The following is an 18,647-nucleotide window of genomic DNA, read 5'->3' as shown; positions in this document are numbered from 1 at the left end:
AATAAATATATATATATATATATATAAGTGTATCTACACATACATCTCACAGAAAGGCAATGATGATATGCAGAAAAAAAAAGATAGCATGGATTTTAACAACTTTATCAAGTAATATATTAAGGTGTTACTACATCCAAGTTGGAATACTGTCAAATTCTATGTTTATATACAGGAACTTGACGAGAGGAGTTGGTAGATTTAGAGAGTTACTAAGAGCTGTCGAAACAAGAACTACACAAAATCTGCGAATGGTAAGTTATATTAAACCACATTCCTATTCCGCATCTGAATTTTAGTAAGCAAGTAAAGCATAAATATAGCGGATGAGTTAGAGACAAATAATCAGATACACAGCATATTGATCAGGATCTGTTATCCACCACTTTATAAGGTTACATTTCCTGGCTTAAGTGAATTATTAAAATAAAAAGGAATGTTTGATACTCAGTCTCTCCCCTATTTCTCTTTCCTATTTGTGGTTGTGGTTAAAACCTGATTGGTCTCTGACTGACCATACTTTCAACCTTAATCACTTGCCCTATTTATGACTTACCATAGTTTCACAAGGGCGTTGTTTCATCTTTTTGTAATGTAATGGGAGTGAGGACAGAGTGCAGTGTCTTTATGTGTGTCCTACTAAGTTGGAAGTTATCAAGTTATCATTTCTTTATTTTTGTGATAAAGCCTCTTAAAGGAAAATAATCAAAGCAAAATCATGAAGATTTGTTATTTATGTTGTCAGAAAATAAACCTTTACCAAATGAGTGATGTATCTTTTTGCATCTTTTATATAATAAAGGGCCAAGGCTTATATCTTTTGCTCTGATGTAATGATTTTCAAAATGTCCTAGATTAGTTTCCTAATACTAGGCCTTTAAAACTTCCAAAGTAGTAATAAGGAAGGTAATTGGTTTCTTAATTCATTTAATAACTGATTCCTAGTAAGGATATTAAAATTATTAAATAATAGACTTTCAATGGAGAGGGATAATATTGCAAACTTTAATAGAATAAAAGATGAAGGGCTTCTTATGGTATAGGAATTAAGGTGGAAGATGCAGATCATATGGTGCTGTCCGTGGCTTAAGCATTACACATCTGTTGCTGGGAAATACTGCCAATTCTTATGCAAATGTAGATCTTGCCTTCTTCCTGCTGCCCTGGTACTAATCTCTGAGTTTTCAGCATTGTGATATATAGTCATGCAGCTTGTATGCATATGTATTAGAAATTAAAGAGGAGATTAACCTGATAGTTATGGATTATAGGATGACTTCAAAGATTTAAATAAATATTATTTGCTTAAATAATATTTATGTAAGTATTTCTACACTTAAATATATGGTGCCAAGAATAGTTGGTCAAAATAAACTTTTTCATGGTGATCTACAACCTCGTTTCACTCTTGCTGAGCCTTACCAACAGTAGCAAACACCAGCACCTTCAAGTACAAGTTGTCAGAAGCTCCAATCAGTCGGGGTTTGGACTATAGCTGGCTGTGGTAGGTTGACCTTGGCTGGCTGCCAGATGCTCACCCAGCTGCTATCTCACTCCCCTTCCTTAACATGATGGGGAGAAAATAAGATGGAAAAGCTTGTGGGTCAAGGTAAAGACAGGGCGTTTGCTTACCAGTTACTGTCATGGGCAAACCAGACTTGACTTGGGGGAAACTAATTTATTGTCAATTAAAAGATAGTGGGATGGTGAGAAACAAAGACAAAAACTAAAACACCTTCCCCTCACCCCCTTTCCTCAGGTTCAACTTCAAGCCTTCATTCCTGACTCTTCTACCTCCTCTCCCTACCCTCCCACTCCCTGAGTGGTGCATGGGGGGTGTGGAGGGTTGTGGTGGGTCCATAACAGTCCCTCTCTGCTGCTCCTTGCTCCTCACACTTTTCCCCTGCTCCAGCCTGGGGTCCCTCCCTTGGGCTCCAGTTCCTTCAGGGAATATCAGCCTGCTCCACCATGGTCTGCTCAGCAGGCTGCAGCGTGGACATCTACTGCACTGTGGTGTCTCCTACGGAAACATCTGCTCCAGGCCTGGAGAGGCAGTAGAGGTTATTGGGCACAAACATCTGAAAATATACCTGAATGTGCTCCACACTGAGGAGCAACAGTTGATGTTGTTGATACTTCAGAAGTATCTGGATTTAACTGATAAAATTGAAAAATTGTTTGTTATTGCCTTTTTTTTTTCTTTGTGTTTAGAGAATTGAACTGAGTACTTGTACCTTTCAAACAGCAGTATGCCTGTTTTTTTGGATGTTTTAAAATAACAGAAAATATATTCTACATGAATTGTCTTCATTAGAAATAATCCAAGTCTTTTTGAAGATTTTGCATTCAGCATTTCTAAGGAAAACACTTATCTTTACTGAGAGGGTGGTCAAACCCTGGAACAGGCTTCCTAGAGAGGCGGTCTATGCCCCAAGCCTGTCAGTGTTTAAGAGGCATTTGGACAATGCCCTTAACAACATGCTTTAACTTTTGGTCAGCCCTGAATTGGTCAGGCAGTTGGACTAGATGATCATTGTAGGTCCCTTCCAACTGAAATAGTCTATTCTATCTTTCACTTTTACAGACAATAGCAAGACAACTCGCTGAAATTTTGTTACGAGGCATGTGTGAACAGAGTTATTGGAATCCACTGGAAGATCCTCCTCACCAATCACCCCTAGATGATCCACTTCGAAAAGGTTCAAATACTAAGAATTACGCACTCAGCAGAAGACCGCGGGTATACACTGGAGAAAAGTATGACTGAGTTTATACCTCTCTTGTTTCTATAATTGCAATTGTTACCCAGTGCACTGGGTAATTTAGTTTATATTGTTGAAAATGTATAAGGAATTGGGCAATGTGAATGGGAATGTTTCCCATGCTGTGTGCGTATATATATTTTCCCTGAAGAGAACTAGGGAAGCAACATGCTTCTCCAAGCAGAAGTTTGCACTGTATGTATGAGACCTTTTGTTCTCAATTCTCAAAATATTTTTTATATATATACTGTGGTATATGGTAGAGTTAATATCCCATATTATACCTGGGATACAAAAAGAAAAGTTTTAAAAGTTGTGTGCTGTTTCTAGACCTCTATTCTGCCTTATCATAGAAAGGAAAGAGTTAGCAATATGGAGATTCAAATTCATCCCTGAAACATTATTAAAAAAACCCAAAACATATCTAGCAGTTTCAAAGGTAGTTTATTTCCCAAGGCAGCTACCTTTTAATCTTCATAGGTTAGTTTTGGCATTTCTCTGTGATGCCACCTTTTTGTTGAGTTTTATTCTTTCACTGATTCAGATAAGTGGTATGCTATGGATCATTTTTGTGTAACGTATCCCATGGTTAATTCTAGAGTAGCTTTGGTGTGTTTCTTTTCCTTCTTGAAAATGTGTGGGGTTTTTTCAAAATCCATCACCATTAGTATTAGTATTAAAAGTAGATACCCATTTCCTTGAATTTGAACTTTTTCCTAAAAGTTAATAGCTTGTTGTTTTTTTGTATCTGATCAAATGAAAAATGGTTTCTAAGGTAAAATTGTTTTCCTTAGACACACTCTGACAGTGCCAAAAATATATATTGACAAAATTTTGCACTTTATTACAGTCCTTGGGTGTAGCTTACTGCCTGACAGTAATGTGCTTGTGTCAAAGCGTACTAGTGAAATCTTAACTCTTTGATACTGTCTTTTTAAATTTATTTTTTATTTCATCGATACTAAGTTTGATGTGATGAAACTTTGTTGCATGCTTGTTTTACATAATCTGCAACCTTTGCACTGCTCTGCTTGTATTCTACATGCAAGTCCTTGTGGGTTCTTGTATTTTGTATATATGTATTTAATATAGTCAACAACTATTGCTTGCTTGTTTTGATACATGCTGGAAAGCACTGTGAGCTAGAGAACTGAGAAATAGATTGTAGCAGTGGAGATAATGATCTAGCCAAGATTGTGATTTGCCATAGTAGGACAGTACTAAGTAATGCAGATGGAGAAGATTGAAATTCCATGTAAACTTAAGAAAAAAGTTTTACAGAAGATGTTGTGGAGTCTGGAGAATATCACTGGAGATATTAAAAATCCAACTGGACGTGGTCCTGAGCAACCTGCCAGTTGACCCTGCTTTGAGTGGAGGGGCTGTACTAGACGATCCCCAGACACCCCTTCCAACCTCAACTATTCTGTGATTCTGTGAAATCGGTGTGATCTGGGACTCCTTTGAGGAGACTGTCATCTGTTCCATTTTAAATTTTTGACCCTTTTTCTCCACAGAATTTATTATTACTATGTTTTTTTTAATATTGTTGTCCAGCTGTAGGATTAAAACCCAGGCATTGTGAGTTTTTTAATTTCAGTCTTGTCTGACTATGTCTAGGATGTGAAGTCATTAAAAAGCAGTCTTTTGAGCTTTAGGAAAGGATGCAGGCATAGAGTTGAACATTCAGTTTGCCAGAACAACTACTATGTTTCTCTGCAAGTACATAATTAACAAACTGTACATGCAGGCAACCATTTTGGTAAAAAGGAAGTACCTGGTTTGTGGATACAGCTTGATCACTGCACTTATAAAGTATGCATTTATTGCCCAAACACAAGGAAATCTCTTTTATGCAGTGTCACACATTTTCTCATTCAAACTACTTGTTTTCACACAGCAAATCTTAAAGAACAGTCTGTTCCTCTCGTACAGTATATATGCCTTATTAGTTAATATGAAAGCTTTTTTCCATAATGTGACCTTGCTACATGCAAGAGTCTGCTTCTATGGTAGATTGCTTATAGAAGTAGTCCTACCTTAAATTCTGAAGAGATGTTTTGTTTTAGTGTTCACAGTATCTTTATATTGTAACCTAAAATACTGTCACGCTGCAGGCATTTGAGTTGTTTAGCTGCATTTATTGCAGATTTCCATTAATGAATACTTTATGCAGCAGCAAGCCCACAAAATTATGGTGTCATTACTACTAACAAGCAGAATGGCCTTTATTTTCAAAGATTCCTAGCAAATTTTCCTTCCTTGACCCAGAATATTTACAGCAGGTTTCTCAGGCTCAGTCTTTCAAACTTATGTTCTTCATTCTCATCTCATCCTTTTGTAGAAACATGCCTCCTGGCAGAAGTGGGGCTTTGTTCAGTGTAATTTTCTTGTTCTTGGGACATGTAAGTGAGGAGTTCCACAATTTCAACAGAGCATGTAATTAAGTCCTTTTCTTTTGTCACATCAGAGTGATTAACACCAGATCAGATAAAACGTGTCTAGCCAAGTATCTCATCTCCAGCAGTGATTGAAAGCAAGTACCTAAGACAACGAATAGCAAGACAGACATGTAGGAAACTTCTTCCTAGGTATTCATCTGACAACCAACACTGTTTGAGTCTGAGATGCACTGTTTTATTCTAAATATGCTGCCTGATATATTAAGTAAGTGTACTGTGTTCTTTTGAGGATGGTGAATGTGATTTGGCTAATACCATGTATGATTTTGTAGATCTCTGTGTTACTGCCTCTTCAGTTTTCTTTATCCTCAGTTGAAGAAGTGTTAAACTTCTTGGTTTGCGTTTGGTTGGTAGCCATTTCATACTTCCAGTTGCTTCTTTTGCTTGGCCCTGTTACCTTGGAATTACTTTACTCCTATGCCTGCATCTGTCAGAAGACACAGAAAATGTCTGAGTTCAGTCAACTAAATTGAGCTTTTTGCATACACAAGTCAAAGGAATTTCCCAGTAATTTCTGCATAAAGTGGATCTTCACTTCTTGAGACAATCATCAACTTATTTACCAAAATACATTCAAAGTTGTAGGAGAAAATAATGTTTGCTTTCATTTTGATAAGTGACATTTTAGTAGTTCTCTTTGGGGCAACTTCCCTTTTTTCTCCGAGAAAGTAATTTCTCCAGCAACTATTTCCAATCGTTACTGTGCTTTCTGGGAACCATTGCCGGTCGGTCAGGTTAAATCTACTTCCAGGTTGCTAAATTCTGCATTGAAGACTGGATAGGTAAATGGGGAGCTCTCTGATGCTTCCTCTTCACTGCTCGTTCCCTGTCCTGGGTGGTTCTTATTCATGAGTAACTGTGTTTTGAAAAATGTCTTCTAAGACTTAGAATACTCTTCAAAGACTTGTGAGCAACTTGCACTGATTAAAAAATAAAAATCCAACAACAAAACAACTGCCCTGGGGTCTTAGCTGCTGTGTATTACCACAGTACATTCACAATCTTGCTGTCAAACTGCCTGGAGTTCAGATGTGTTTTAAGTTTCCATTACCTTTCAGGCATTTAATTACTGCTTAAATTTCTAATGCATTTAAAAAAACCCAAAAGGTGTTTTAATCTCAGACAAGTTTAGTTTCCCATCTGTAATTTATTGTAGTTTAAGCACCCTTGGGGTATAGGAATTGCTTATTAACAAAAATAAATTATTTTCTACATTTAAACAGTTAACTGTGGAACTGTTGGTCTGGAAACAGGAAATAGTACTTGTGCTAATTCAGAAACAGTTTAGAGAAAGAAATCTGGAGAGTTAAAACACAGTCACTGTGTGTGTGTGGAGGGGGACGACAGAGAGAGAGAATGAATGAATGAGTGACTGACTGACTGACTGACTGACTGAATTCCTACCAGTCATGTACCCAATGCGGATTACTGTTTTCTGTCTGCCAGCACAGAAAAGTGTTCAGAAAGCATCCAGTGTTCAGAGAAAGCAGTAAAGTTTGCAAACTAGTCCTGTGCAAACCTTCAGTATTAAGTCATAAGGAAGTGTACATCATTAAAAACAAATATTTTAAGTGCTGGGAAGTAACAGTGGTTGTGGCAAGGAGGCAGAGATTGCCATGGCTCTGTTTAAAACTATTCACAGCTATTGAATGCATCGGAAAAACAATTCTTAATCATATCTGATGAAAGACTAATAGAAGTATTTATTCACATATTGCCTAAAATACAAAAGTTACCTTGTTCTTGTGAGAGAGTTTCTTGTTGCCGACCTTTGAATCAGTGATGTAGATTCAGCTCAGATAGATTAGGTGCCAGAGGCTAGTTAAACTATGGGTACAGTTTTTACAGTTGTCAAATTATGTGCCATTTTGGGATATTTGAATGTGTTCAACTCTGACAGCTGTGGTGATTTTGTTCTCTTATTGTGTTTGGTCAACTTTTCTGAAATGCAAATTTAGAGCATTGCAAAGAAACGCATTTTAACCAATCGTTTTTTCTATGCAAGTTACTTTCTATTCTCTTCTCTGGAAATTTTCCAGTTTTTAAAGTACTCTTACTGTATTTGTGTAAGCTACTCCTAAAAGTAATGTCTTCTGCTTAAATAATTAAATTCTTGTTTTGAACAGCATCTTTTGTCCTCAAGAAAATACAGAAGAAGCCTTATTGTTGCTGCTTATTAGTGAATCTATGGTAGGTAAAATAGAGTAAATGTGCGTGTGCTGTATGTGTGCGTTTTCCTTGTTTTTTTTTAAATGAAAATAGAACTTTTTTTGTCATACCTTACTTTATGACTTGTGTTTTATTCTCCGTTAGGAAAGCAGGCAGTTACTTCTGAAACTCAAGCTTCTGTTCCTCTGAGCCAGCAAGATGAGGTCTGCAAGTGTTATGAATAGGAGTTCTTCTCGTTTAGAGTGGCTGAACTCAGCCTCCTTCTAACCATAGGCAGGTGAACACAAAGCCAGGTCTTTCATTTGGCATCACTTACAGTATGAACCACTGTTACACCAGCTGGTTGCCATTCAGACAGACTCAAAATGTAAGTTATTTTTGTTGTAAAAACCAAATCAAAGACTACTAGATGAGCACAATAAACATAGCCAAAAAGTATTTTCCATTGTGCATTAAACTTCAGATGTCACTCAAATTTGTAAATTATTTTTAATGACATTGGCATTCAGCCTTTGCTACAGGATTTTTTTTTTTAATGTCCTCATTTCCTCAATAGGTGATTCCTTTCAATGGCCTACTTGTGCCTTTTATCAGCCTTTCGTATTTTTCTCTAGTATGATTTTACAAGTCATCTATCAACTGCCACGTACTGACATTCTCATACCAGGTCAGTTATATGTTCTCAAATGGCAGAAATGAAAAGCTGAAGCTGGAATTTTTGCTGTTTTCCTAATTGGAGGGGTGGAACCTCTAGAATCTCAGGCATCATATAGTAGTCTGTCTCACTGCACATCCATGAGACTTAGTCTGTTAAGTTCTAATTGGAGGGGTGGAACCTCTAGAATCTCAGGCATCATATAGTAGTCTGTCTCACTGCACATCCATGAGACTTAGTCTGTTAAGTTCTACAGGTGATTCAACGCTTTCATGCTCTGGCATAATTTCTGTTTTGATACGGTTAAATAGGATCAGAACATTTTAGTGAACATTGTCCTATTTGAACCATTTTAAAGTGGCAAACACGTACGTTGTAGTGCAAACTACTTTCCTCATTCCTAGTGATCTGCCTTGCAATGTTCCTGACACAATCTGTCACCAGAAAACTAGACTGAGCAAACATTTCCATATATCATGTGTTGGTTTTACTGCAGTATGTACTTCCCACTGAAAGGGGCCGTCTGTGCCTCTGTAAGGTGCCTGAGCAGTTCATGGCCATATACAGAATTCTGATGTGAACTATGGTCATGGTGTGAAGTGGAAGCAGTCCCAGTTCTGCAGGATCTGACTACTGATTACTGTATTTGCATGTGTACTTCCTTGCATATCAGCATTAAGAAGCCAAAAAACAAATTAAAGTACTGCCCTGTTAAGTCTCCTTTCAGGTTACTTATAGCTTTTCCTTTGTGAATTAGATCTGCCTAATTATATCAAATGCTTGTCACTGTAGAGCATATACCCTTGGCAAGCTTTCAATATTTTTTTTCTTTATAAGTAATTATTGCAGGTTATCTGAGGCAAAAGAGTTTGTTTCGGGGGAGTATAAAATCTTTCACATGATTGACTTACTTTGGCTAAGCCGTTTGTTCAAATTAGTTTTGGAGGGGGAGAAGGGGAAGATTGAGCATAAAAATTTTCATCACTACAAACTTATGTTTCTGAGAGTTGAGAGCTCTTACTTCAGCATGCTAACTTTCTAGCTGTAGTAGTTATGAAGTAGTATGTGATTTATGATTTTGAAACTAGTGTTTGGGAAAGAAATAAGAACAGTTACAGAAGATTGAGTAATCATTGGTGTTTTGAGATGGTATTGTGTTATTAAAGTAGTATGATCCCTTCCTTGCATTGCCTGTGAATTAATAAAAACACAGATAAGGTGTCAAGACCTGTCCTTCAAGAATTTATTCAAGTAAATATTGGAAAACAGAATGAGGATCTGACATATAAGTAGCATTTTGTGTAAGTAAAAGTAATCAAATCACTGTGTGTATATATAAGCCCTAAATCATACTGCTAGTTTCAGCGAAGTAGTGCACTCTAACATCATAACTTCTTATTTGGATTACATCTAGTGCAACATATATCCAGAAAATAGAATCTTGCTAGTGGATTACAAATGCTACATTTGTGTCACCTTGAGTTCCCTTAATTTCTGAATTCAGAAAGGATGCTTTGAGTAAGATTTAAATTGTAATATTTATGAAAGAAATGCTCTGGGAAAGATAGTTCTGTGCTTTTCAAGTGTTCTAATTTTCTTATAGGTACATTTCAGAGTACAAAATGTCTCTTTTAGCCACATGACTGCTGCATGTATTGTCATGCATAATGAGGAAAGTCAGCTGCAACTCTGCCATCACTCTTACTGTAAGATGTCCTTGTAGTTTAGCTGTTAGCGAAGGATAGACCAGCCTTTCCTTATCTACACAGGAATGAGTAGAAAGGTGGGAGCTGAAGGACTGACATCTTCACATTACAGTGCGTGTACATGTTGCTGCATGTCAGCTGAGCTGTAGTAACAGAATCACAGAATGATTGAGGTTGGAAGGGACCTCTGGAGGTCATTTTGTCAAACCTCCCTGCTCAAGCAGGGCCACCTGGAGCAGGCTGTATCTGTGTCCAGACACTTTTTGAATATCTCCAAGGAGGGAGACTCCACAATGTTCCTGGGCAACCTGTGCCAGTGCTCGGTCACCCTCACAGCAAAAAATTGTTTCTTGATGTTCAGAGGGAACCTCCTGTGTTTCAGTTTGTGCCCATTACCTCTGATCCTGTCACTGGGCACCACTGAAAAGAGGCTGGCTCCCTCTTCTTTGTACTCTCCCTTCAGGTATTTGTACACATTGCTAAGGTTCCCCCCTGAGCATGCTCTTTTCCAGGCTGAAGAGTCCCAGCTCTCTCAGCCTTTCCTCATAGAAGAGATACTCCAGTCCCTTATTCATCCTGGTGGTCGTTTGTTGGACTGTGTCCAGTAGCTCCATTTCTCTCTTGTACTGGGGAGCTCAGAACTGGACCCAGTACTCCAAGTGTGGCCTCACCAGTGCTGAATAGAGGGGAATGATTGTCTCCCTCGACCTGCTGGCAACACTCCTACTCATGCAGCCCAGGATACCACTAGTCTTCTTTGCAGCAAGGGCACATTGCTGGCTCCTGTTCAACTTGTTGTCCACCAGGACCCCCAGGTCCTTTTCTGCCAAGCTGCTTTCCAGCTGGCTGACCCCCAGCATGTACTGACTGGTGCCTGGGGTTGTTTCTTCCCAGGTGCAGGACTTTGCACTTCCAAGTCTTTGAGGAGGCCTTTGATGAGGTTCCTGTCAGCTCATTCCTCTAGCCTGTTGAGGTCCTTCCGGATGGCAGCCCAGCCCTTTGGCATCTCAGTTCCTCCTCCTAGTTCTGTATCATCAGCAAACTTGCTGAGGGTACACTCTGCCCCATCATCCAGATCATTAATGAAGATTTTGAACAGGATCAGGCCCAGTATCAATCTCTGGGGTACACTGCTAGTTACTGGCCTCCAACTACACTTCATTCCACTGATCACCGCCTCCTGGGCTCAGCCTTACGTGTTATTCTTAGCTGATGGTAAAATGTCTGAGCATATCCTTTCTTCCACTGTGGGTGAACTAAGTTATACTGCTCGCATTTGCCTCAGGCTTAAAGTGTGTATAGGGTAAGTGTGGCCAGTTGACACGTTGCAGCTTAACTAATTGTCACTTTATTGTGTCTAAGACCATGGCGGTTCTGAAACACTGAGCACTTAAGTTTGTACGTACATTCTGTTTTATAATTATGCAGAAAATGATTGTTCAAATATATAAGATATCTTTAATACTTACAAGGCATCCTCTCCTATAATACTGCTTTGGCGTTGTCAGCCATTTTTTCACAAGAAGTGCTAGTTCATAGCTTGTTCTGTACTTGCAAGGAATTGAGTCAAACAATTAAATGTGGAGTTAGGAAGAAGTTCTTGAAGCTGACTAAATATTTATGCAGTATGGAAAGGAAAAGCCAAAGACTTCTTGATCAAAAGAAAGCAAAATGTCTGTTTTGGGGTGCGTGTGCGGGGGTGTGTGTTTTCAAACCAAGCTGTGGATTATTCAGTTGAATAATATATAATTATTATATATATTAATAATAATAATAATATTTTCAGGAATAATAATTCCTGAAATGTCTGTGCATTTTACGCTCCATGTATCTCTCTGAAAATTTCTTTCAGTATTTAATTATTCTGATTTTAAAGATGTATTGAGTATGTTCAGAGCTTAAAATGTTATCCTGTTAAAGCAGAGAAACAATTTATTAGCTTTTAATTTGTGTCATTCCTCCCCTCTGAAAAAGGGGGAAATAAGCTGCCCATTAAAATTTAGTGTATTTAAATGTATTAAGGGGGCCATGCCCTGTGTAATTAAAAAAAAAAGAAAAGGGGGGGAGGAAGAGCAAGAAGGATCTTTAACTTCTGACTTCAAACTACCAGATATACTAGCATTTGTACCAATGGAAATATTAAACATCAAGAAGTCTAGAAATAGATAAGATATCAAGATAAGGTATTTTCAGAGGCTTGATGGTATAGTGGGAGAAGTACTGGGTAGTTGTATATAAGTAGTCTTAGCTACTGGGAGACCTGAATTTTATCCTTTGCTCTTTAACAGGATTTCTCTGTGAACATGGTCAATTCATTTAATCCAGTTCTAGCTCAGCTTTCTTCCTTCTCGAAAGGAAAAGTTTAATTAAGGTTAAAGTTTAATTAATTAGGTTTGCAATGTGCCTTTCACAAAATAGGATTGAAAGTACAAAGCCTTACAGCAAACATGGCCTGATTCCAAACGTTTGCTCATAACCAGGGACAGTTTTCGCTTCTCACTAGTAACTCGTGAAGGTGATTGTGTGGTTATCCTGGGCAGGTTACCACTCACAAGTGAGAGGATAGTGTCATAATGTTATGAAGCGAAAAGAAATTGATTGCCTTATTTTACAAAAGATGGAATAGAAGATTTGAAGATCCTTCTTAATATGTTACTTTAAAATAAATTTTAAAAGATGAATATGCATTATATTTAAAAAAAACACCTTATTTGGTTTCTGAGAACTCTTCAATAATTTTAAATACATCACCTAATTTATGTTATTAGAATCAAGTAATTAAAAATAGAATATAGAATATTCTATATATAGAAACATAAATCTTTCCACTAATGTATAAAATTGGTGATTCTTGCTATCTATAAATCAGTAGCAGATACTATCTCTCGGTATCACCTGTATCAACTGCTGACTGTCAGTCTGAATAGAACAGTAGTTACTTGAGCAAAAATATAGGCTGGATCACAATGGATGACTTTGTTTCTTTTTTCATGATACGTTTCAGGCTAACCGTGATGCTGTACTGAGCAGAATACCAGAACACAAAAATGATCGTATCATCAGTTTGCAAAGTGCATCTGTGGTCTACGATTTACTTACTATAGCCTTGGGAAGAAGAGGCCAATATGAAATGCTCTCAGAGGTTTGTCGATAATAGTGAATATTCAACTGTGTCTTCATTGCTTATTTCTGTTAATCATGTTAATTGTGGTAGTACTTAAGGGCTAAACAAATATAGGACACTGTCATTCTGACTACTGTATAAATACAGTAGGTAGTTTCCACCTCAAAAAGTTTACTGTCAAAGTTTATACAAGTGACTTGAGGTGGTCAAGCACCGCAATTGTGTGAAAGATGTGATAAATATTGAGTGGCACAGCAATTCACGTGGTTTTTAGGTGGGGAGGCATGGATCTGCTTAAAAGGATACACATTAAATGGAGGCAGCAGGAAGGAACAGCAAAAGATAAAAGCTGTTGTGGATATAAGTGATAGATATAAATACCTAGAGAAAGGATTTGTGATGTTTTATTTCAAAAGAAAACTTTCTTTTACACCTCATAATATTTGGAGTGCTCCAAAGTCCTTGTAGTTTGTAAAATGGCTTTGAAGTTAATAAAATGGAAATGTATTACTTTTGCAGGTCTGTAGGAAAGTGCATTCTCTGTCTCAAATGTCTCGTGTTTGATTATGCAACTTGCATGTGTTTTGTTAGATTGTGGCGACTTACTTCTTCAGGAAATTTTCAAGTATCATTAACAGTTTTATACCTGAGAAACATCTACAGCTCACTGGGCAGAACAGATCTTTCTGCTGCTCAAAACAGAGCTCACCCAGCAGCAGGATACTGTTGCTGACCATGATTAATTATTGGTATCCAGAAGGAACACTTCAGCATGTGTGGTAGGAAGGCATATCCAGGGATTAATTTGCTGAGGAATGGTTTCTCTCTACCATAATAGAGGACTTTTATTAAGATAAAAATGAAAAAAATACCCCAGTTCTTCTCTGGTATATGTTGATAGTCACCCTTTAATCTGCATCTCCTGCGATGTTAAGCTCTGAATTTGGGTATTCTTCTTCTTGAAAGTACTTCATAGCTGCAAGTTCGGCATACAAAGTCAGTTTTAATCGGTACAATAAAAAGTCTTTCATAAAATGAAGGATTATGAAAGCTCATACGGGACTGTTACCCTACAACATAATCTAATCAGTAATATTTCCATTTACTTGCCACTACAGACACTATCACCTTCATGGAGTTTTAGGCGATTGCATCAAAGCTGCAAGAGATGAGCCTCCATATATTTTAGTCTAGAACTTTTTAAAGGATAGACATCGACAAGTATTGTAAAAAAAAAAAACAAAAAAAACCTTGAAAAGGTAACTCTGATTTATTTTTTCTTTAAGCAGCTGGCAACCTTTCCTTTTCATGTACTAGCCTAGCAACTAGCCAGGAGTAGTATAACCGTGGTGTCCAGTTCTGATTCTTTTATTTTGTCTGTGGTGTTGTGGTGGGGGTTTGTTGTGGGGTTTTTGTCTTTTTTTAAATGTTAAACAACCATTCTATTAATGGGAACATCACAGGTTCCTGGGATTCCTCCACTGTCTCCTTTGGGAGACTTTGGGTAGTATTTATGTCACAATAGACGCAGCTTCTTGTTTGCAATTCTTCTTGCCTTTCTTAATAGTTTTTTGGCTTCACCAAGAAAGCTAGATGTATCTGTGTTCTTAGGCACGTATCCTGAAGTCTAGGACATTACCCTGAAGGGTACCAGAAAAGTCTTATAGTCCCCTCACATGGAGAAGAGCATAGAGCTTGCTTCCCTCACTGCTTGTGTGATTGGTTTAGCCCATGTAGCTGACAGACGAGTGCCACTGCCTGTTCCTTTTCCTGCTGTGTTTTGAGCACAGTTGAATGTTCTAACTAATGGAAGATGTTTTAACTTGACTTAGATCTTGGATTTCAGTGCCTTTTAGAAGTTGCTTGTGCTGGTGATGATCTTGGTTACAGACAAAAGCAGAACCACGAGTATCTGGAAAGTTAAAGAACCTCCATGTTTGACCAGCTTCTTAGTTGAGGGTTTTTAGTCACTGCCTTGGACTTTGACACCTGAAGTCTACCTAAGGCTTGTTTTAAGGTCTTTTCTTGTTCTTTTTTAATCTGGGTCTAGCATCTTTGTAGTTATATTCCATCAAAATTGTATGTATATTCTTTTGAAATGTTCTCTTTGAAAAATAAAAATAATTCTTACGTTTGAAAAATATTTTTCAATACAGAATAATTAAAATGTATTTATTATATGTCCTCGAACTAACTATTCTGAACATGAAAAAAAAGATCTTATGAAGACCTGATGTAATAGACAATACTTATTTTAGCATACAGATACTCTAGATATACAGCTGCAGCAGGAGCTTATCAGGAAATGGTTAGAACGTCTCATTTGTTCCAGTTCTTGTCATTCAAAGCACAGCGGAAAACATAGACTTTAAGAAGCTCTTACAGTTTAGTGAGTGGTTAGAGGATATCTGCCCTCAAATCCTGTGGCCCATAGTCTGAAACTTTTATAACTTAGTATACTTATATATATATATACAGAAGTAGTTAGCTGTGATATAAGAACATAAAATGACCAAAAATCTGTCTCATCCTTGTTAAACTAGTCTAATGCTGAGTCATGTTCTTAATTGAAAAGGTCTCATTTCTTTACGGAGTTTGTATACCATGGGCTTTCAATTTCTTACGGCTTTTTCAACTAGATCAAAGAACTTTCTACTGTCATAATTCTCTCCTACACAAAAGTACTCTGACTGTCGTCAAGTTGATTTTTAAGCTTCATAGGATATGACATATTGAGCTTATCAATGTCCTACTAGGGGAGATGTTTTCCAGACCAGAAATTTTCCTAGATACTCATCTTTCAACTCTCTAACTTCAAGCATATTCTTTTCAGGAGGAGACCGTAGTGCTAAGCAACAAAATTCAGTAATGCGTTCAACATTACCTGTCCATATAGTGAGTTGTGATTATTTACAAGGCAATGTCAATAGTTGCATTTCTGCCTTTCAGGAGAGTGATTGTGCTGAACGTGTTTTCAATTAGTTAAGTCAGTTGCCATTATCCTGAACATTATCTTAACTTGCAGTTCTCCAGGGTACCATTGCTTGTTATGTATTTCTCATTGATTTCTTGATGGAGCCTGCTGCTCTTTGAAATTACTTGTTGTTACTTGGTTCAGGAAAACCCAGTTTATGAGATGTTCATGTTGTTGTGTAGGTCACATACACCTATGTGCACATATACCCCTTACCCCCGCACATGCTAACCACCAATTTTGTGATCTTACAAGGGAAGAAAGTCATGTAATTTGTCACATTTCATACTGAATGACTAGAACTTGAAGTCAATGAAAAAGAACGGTAAATAGATCATGAGTACGTTGAAACTTAAGCCTTTTAGAATAATCTACAATTGTGTCCTGTGTCCCTATAATTACAAAATTATAAAAGCCTAAAGTATCAACTTCTCCCACTTCTTTATTTTCTGCCAGTTAGAATTGGCAATTAATTTTTAATTAAGCAAGGCCTAGAAAATAAGATTTTTATTTTTCTAATTGTGAATGAGTACCTCTATATAATTAATGCACATGTATACATATATGAATATGTAAAAAATGGGAGAAGAAAGTATGATTAGGCAGCCTAAAAAGTTATAAACATATTTTGACTTTAAGTATTAAGTTTCCCTGCACCAGTTGTTTGTGTGAATCTCTGGGATTATATGGCTGCTGTAGGTCAGAGTTCTGGAAGAAGTGCTGAAATTACTTAAATCATATGTAAAACACTGGTATCAAAACAGGTAGAGTGAGTTGTATTTGAAAGTGTATTTGAAAAGATATGCCTGAATTAATTCTCCTTCATTTAGAGGCACTCAGGTTAGCACCATAGTTGTACTAATCGGCGAAGAGAGAAAGAGGGGAATTTAGCAACTTTTGATTTCTGCCAAGTTCATGGAGGGAGGTGGCAGAGTGTGCCTCACCTAGGTGTCTCTGTGAAGTATCCAAAGTAATAGAAGATAATCACACATAACTTACTTGTTTCTTGCTGTGATGTTTTTGCTTCCACTGGTGGAAAGAAAGTCCAATGGGAAAATAAATCCTGAGTTGGTTTTCTTGATAGACATTTAATTAACTTACTACACATACAATCTGATGATGAACTTTTAACAACAGTATTGGAAAGAATTTGGTTTTAAAAACTTCATTCCTCTATATCATTGAATAAAAATTCTGTTTAGTAATAGTCTTGATACTGGACATTGTGTAGTAGGAAAAATTCTAGCATACATTACTTATATGTAGTAAATAATGCATTTCTTGGATTTGTTTTGTTTTATCCTCAGTGCTGTTCTTTGCTTCCGGTTCTGTTAAAGTGTGGGAACATGCTACACGCCTGGCTGTGGTTTCTGTAATGTTAAGGCTGAGTTTGAATGTGAAAAATAATTCATGGTATTGCAGTTTAGCATATACATTATAGCTATCAGAGCAGAAAAGCTGCTTCATGTAATTGGGCTCTGCAGACTAGAAAGTTAATTGCTAAATCAGTTTAATCCAGAAAAGTATTGCACCTTTTGACTCTCTGGAGCTGGCCTGATTAGTAAAAATGAGCATAGCAAAATGAAATAATTCTTACTGACAACAGCAGATATGAAACCTACAAAATTAGCATATAATGCTAATATAATATATTTAATTTCAGTATAGTAAATAATGAATTTCCTTTTGGCATTCAGTTATTAAGTTGAAAATCTCAGCATAATATTGAGTGTGAAGTTAAAATTCTTAAAAATAGAAATAATATTGTCAGTTGAACCTTTTCCCCCCCTTTTAAGTGGTACTGATTAGTACTTGTGGTACCATTGCTTGTTAAGTGTTCACAATTTAGGAAGAGTGTGTGTACAATTTTCCTTTTCACTTAAGACTTATCTCCTGCCTTTTGCAGCTGATAACTTCAGTAAGCTGATATTTATCATTCCTTCTTTCAGACTAAATAGGACAGTACCAGCAGGAGTATTTAAACAAACAGAATAAATGGGAAATCAATTTTCTGTTCAATTCTTTTTCTCCATATAGAATCTGGCAGCTGTTTTTAACTTACTTGAATGATTTAAATTTTTAACTACATGTATTTTAGGTATGAGTCTGTAAGAAAATTTTTATACTAGTATATCTTCTTAATAATTCAAAATGTGCCCTTAAATAACAATTTTCCCCCACAAATTAGTGTTTAGAAAGAGCCATGAAGTTTGCGTTTGAAGAGTTCCATCTCTGGTATCAATTTGCATTGTCCTTGATGGCAGCAGGAAAAGTAAGTCTCAATTTTTGGATGTTATTCTTGTATTGATGGCTTTTGATAACAACTTTTGGCACTTCCATAATTTTAATCTGTAGTGTTTTTGAAAATAATTCTAATCCTTAAATCAGCTAAGTACACCATACTCCTGGTTTTATGCCTAGTGCTGTACAAAGAATGTTACTATTTTCAATAGTTTCTAACTTAGGAAGACTGAAAGGTGATGATAAGAACTATCTTGCCAACAAGCTTAAGCTAAGCTAATTGAGTATAAGTAGTTAATTATACCAGATCATATTATCCAGTAACAGTCTTTTTTAAGTGCTGGTTTGATGAACAAATTTTATGCTTAGGTACAAATTAATGCTGATTCATGATGCTCTTGCTTTTTTTTTCTTTGGGAATTTCTGATTGTGTCTTTTTTAATATTGCTGTCTTTGAGACTGTGTATTCTGTGCAATTAAAGTGAGTTGGATTTTTTTTTTTAATTTTATATAACCTAGGAACTTACCTTATCAGATGCAATCTTCTATTTTCA

The 18,647-nt window shown here is 36.7% G+C and overlaps 1 protein-coding gene across 4 annotated transcripts in view; it reads left to right on the top strand.

The window, feature by feature from the left end:
* Positions 1-18,647, top strand: part of TTC7B (tetratricopeptide repeat domain 7B) — a 149,946-nt gene that overhangs the window by 52,678 nt on the left and 78,621 nt on the right. For all 4 annotated transcript variants that reach the window (XM_076345269.1, XM_076345268.1, XM_076345271.1 and 1 more), the window contains 5 exons: positions 176-254; positions 2,585-2,757; positions 7,351-7,414; positions 12,759-12,896; positions 18,041-18,124. In XM_076345269.1, the coding sequence (XP_076201384.1) occupies positions 176-254; positions 2,585-2,757; positions 7,351-7,414; positions 12,759-12,896; positions 18,041-18,124 (538 nt within the window). The remainder of the gene's footprint in view (positions 1-175; positions 255-2,584; positions 2,758-7,350; positions 7,415-12,758; positions 12,897-18,040; positions 18,125-18,647) is intronic.

The sequence above is a fragment of the Aptenodytes patagonicus genome, chromosome 7, assembly GCF_965638725.1.
Source record: "Aptenodytes patagonicus chromosome 7, bAptPat1.pri.cur, whole genome shotgun sequence".
NCBI classification, from domain to species: domain Eukaryota; kingdom Metazoa; phylum Chordata; class Aves; order Sphenisciformes; family Spheniscidae; genus Aptenodytes; species Aptenodytes patagonicus.
This window is presented reverse-complemented; position numbering and strand designations above follow the sequence as displayed.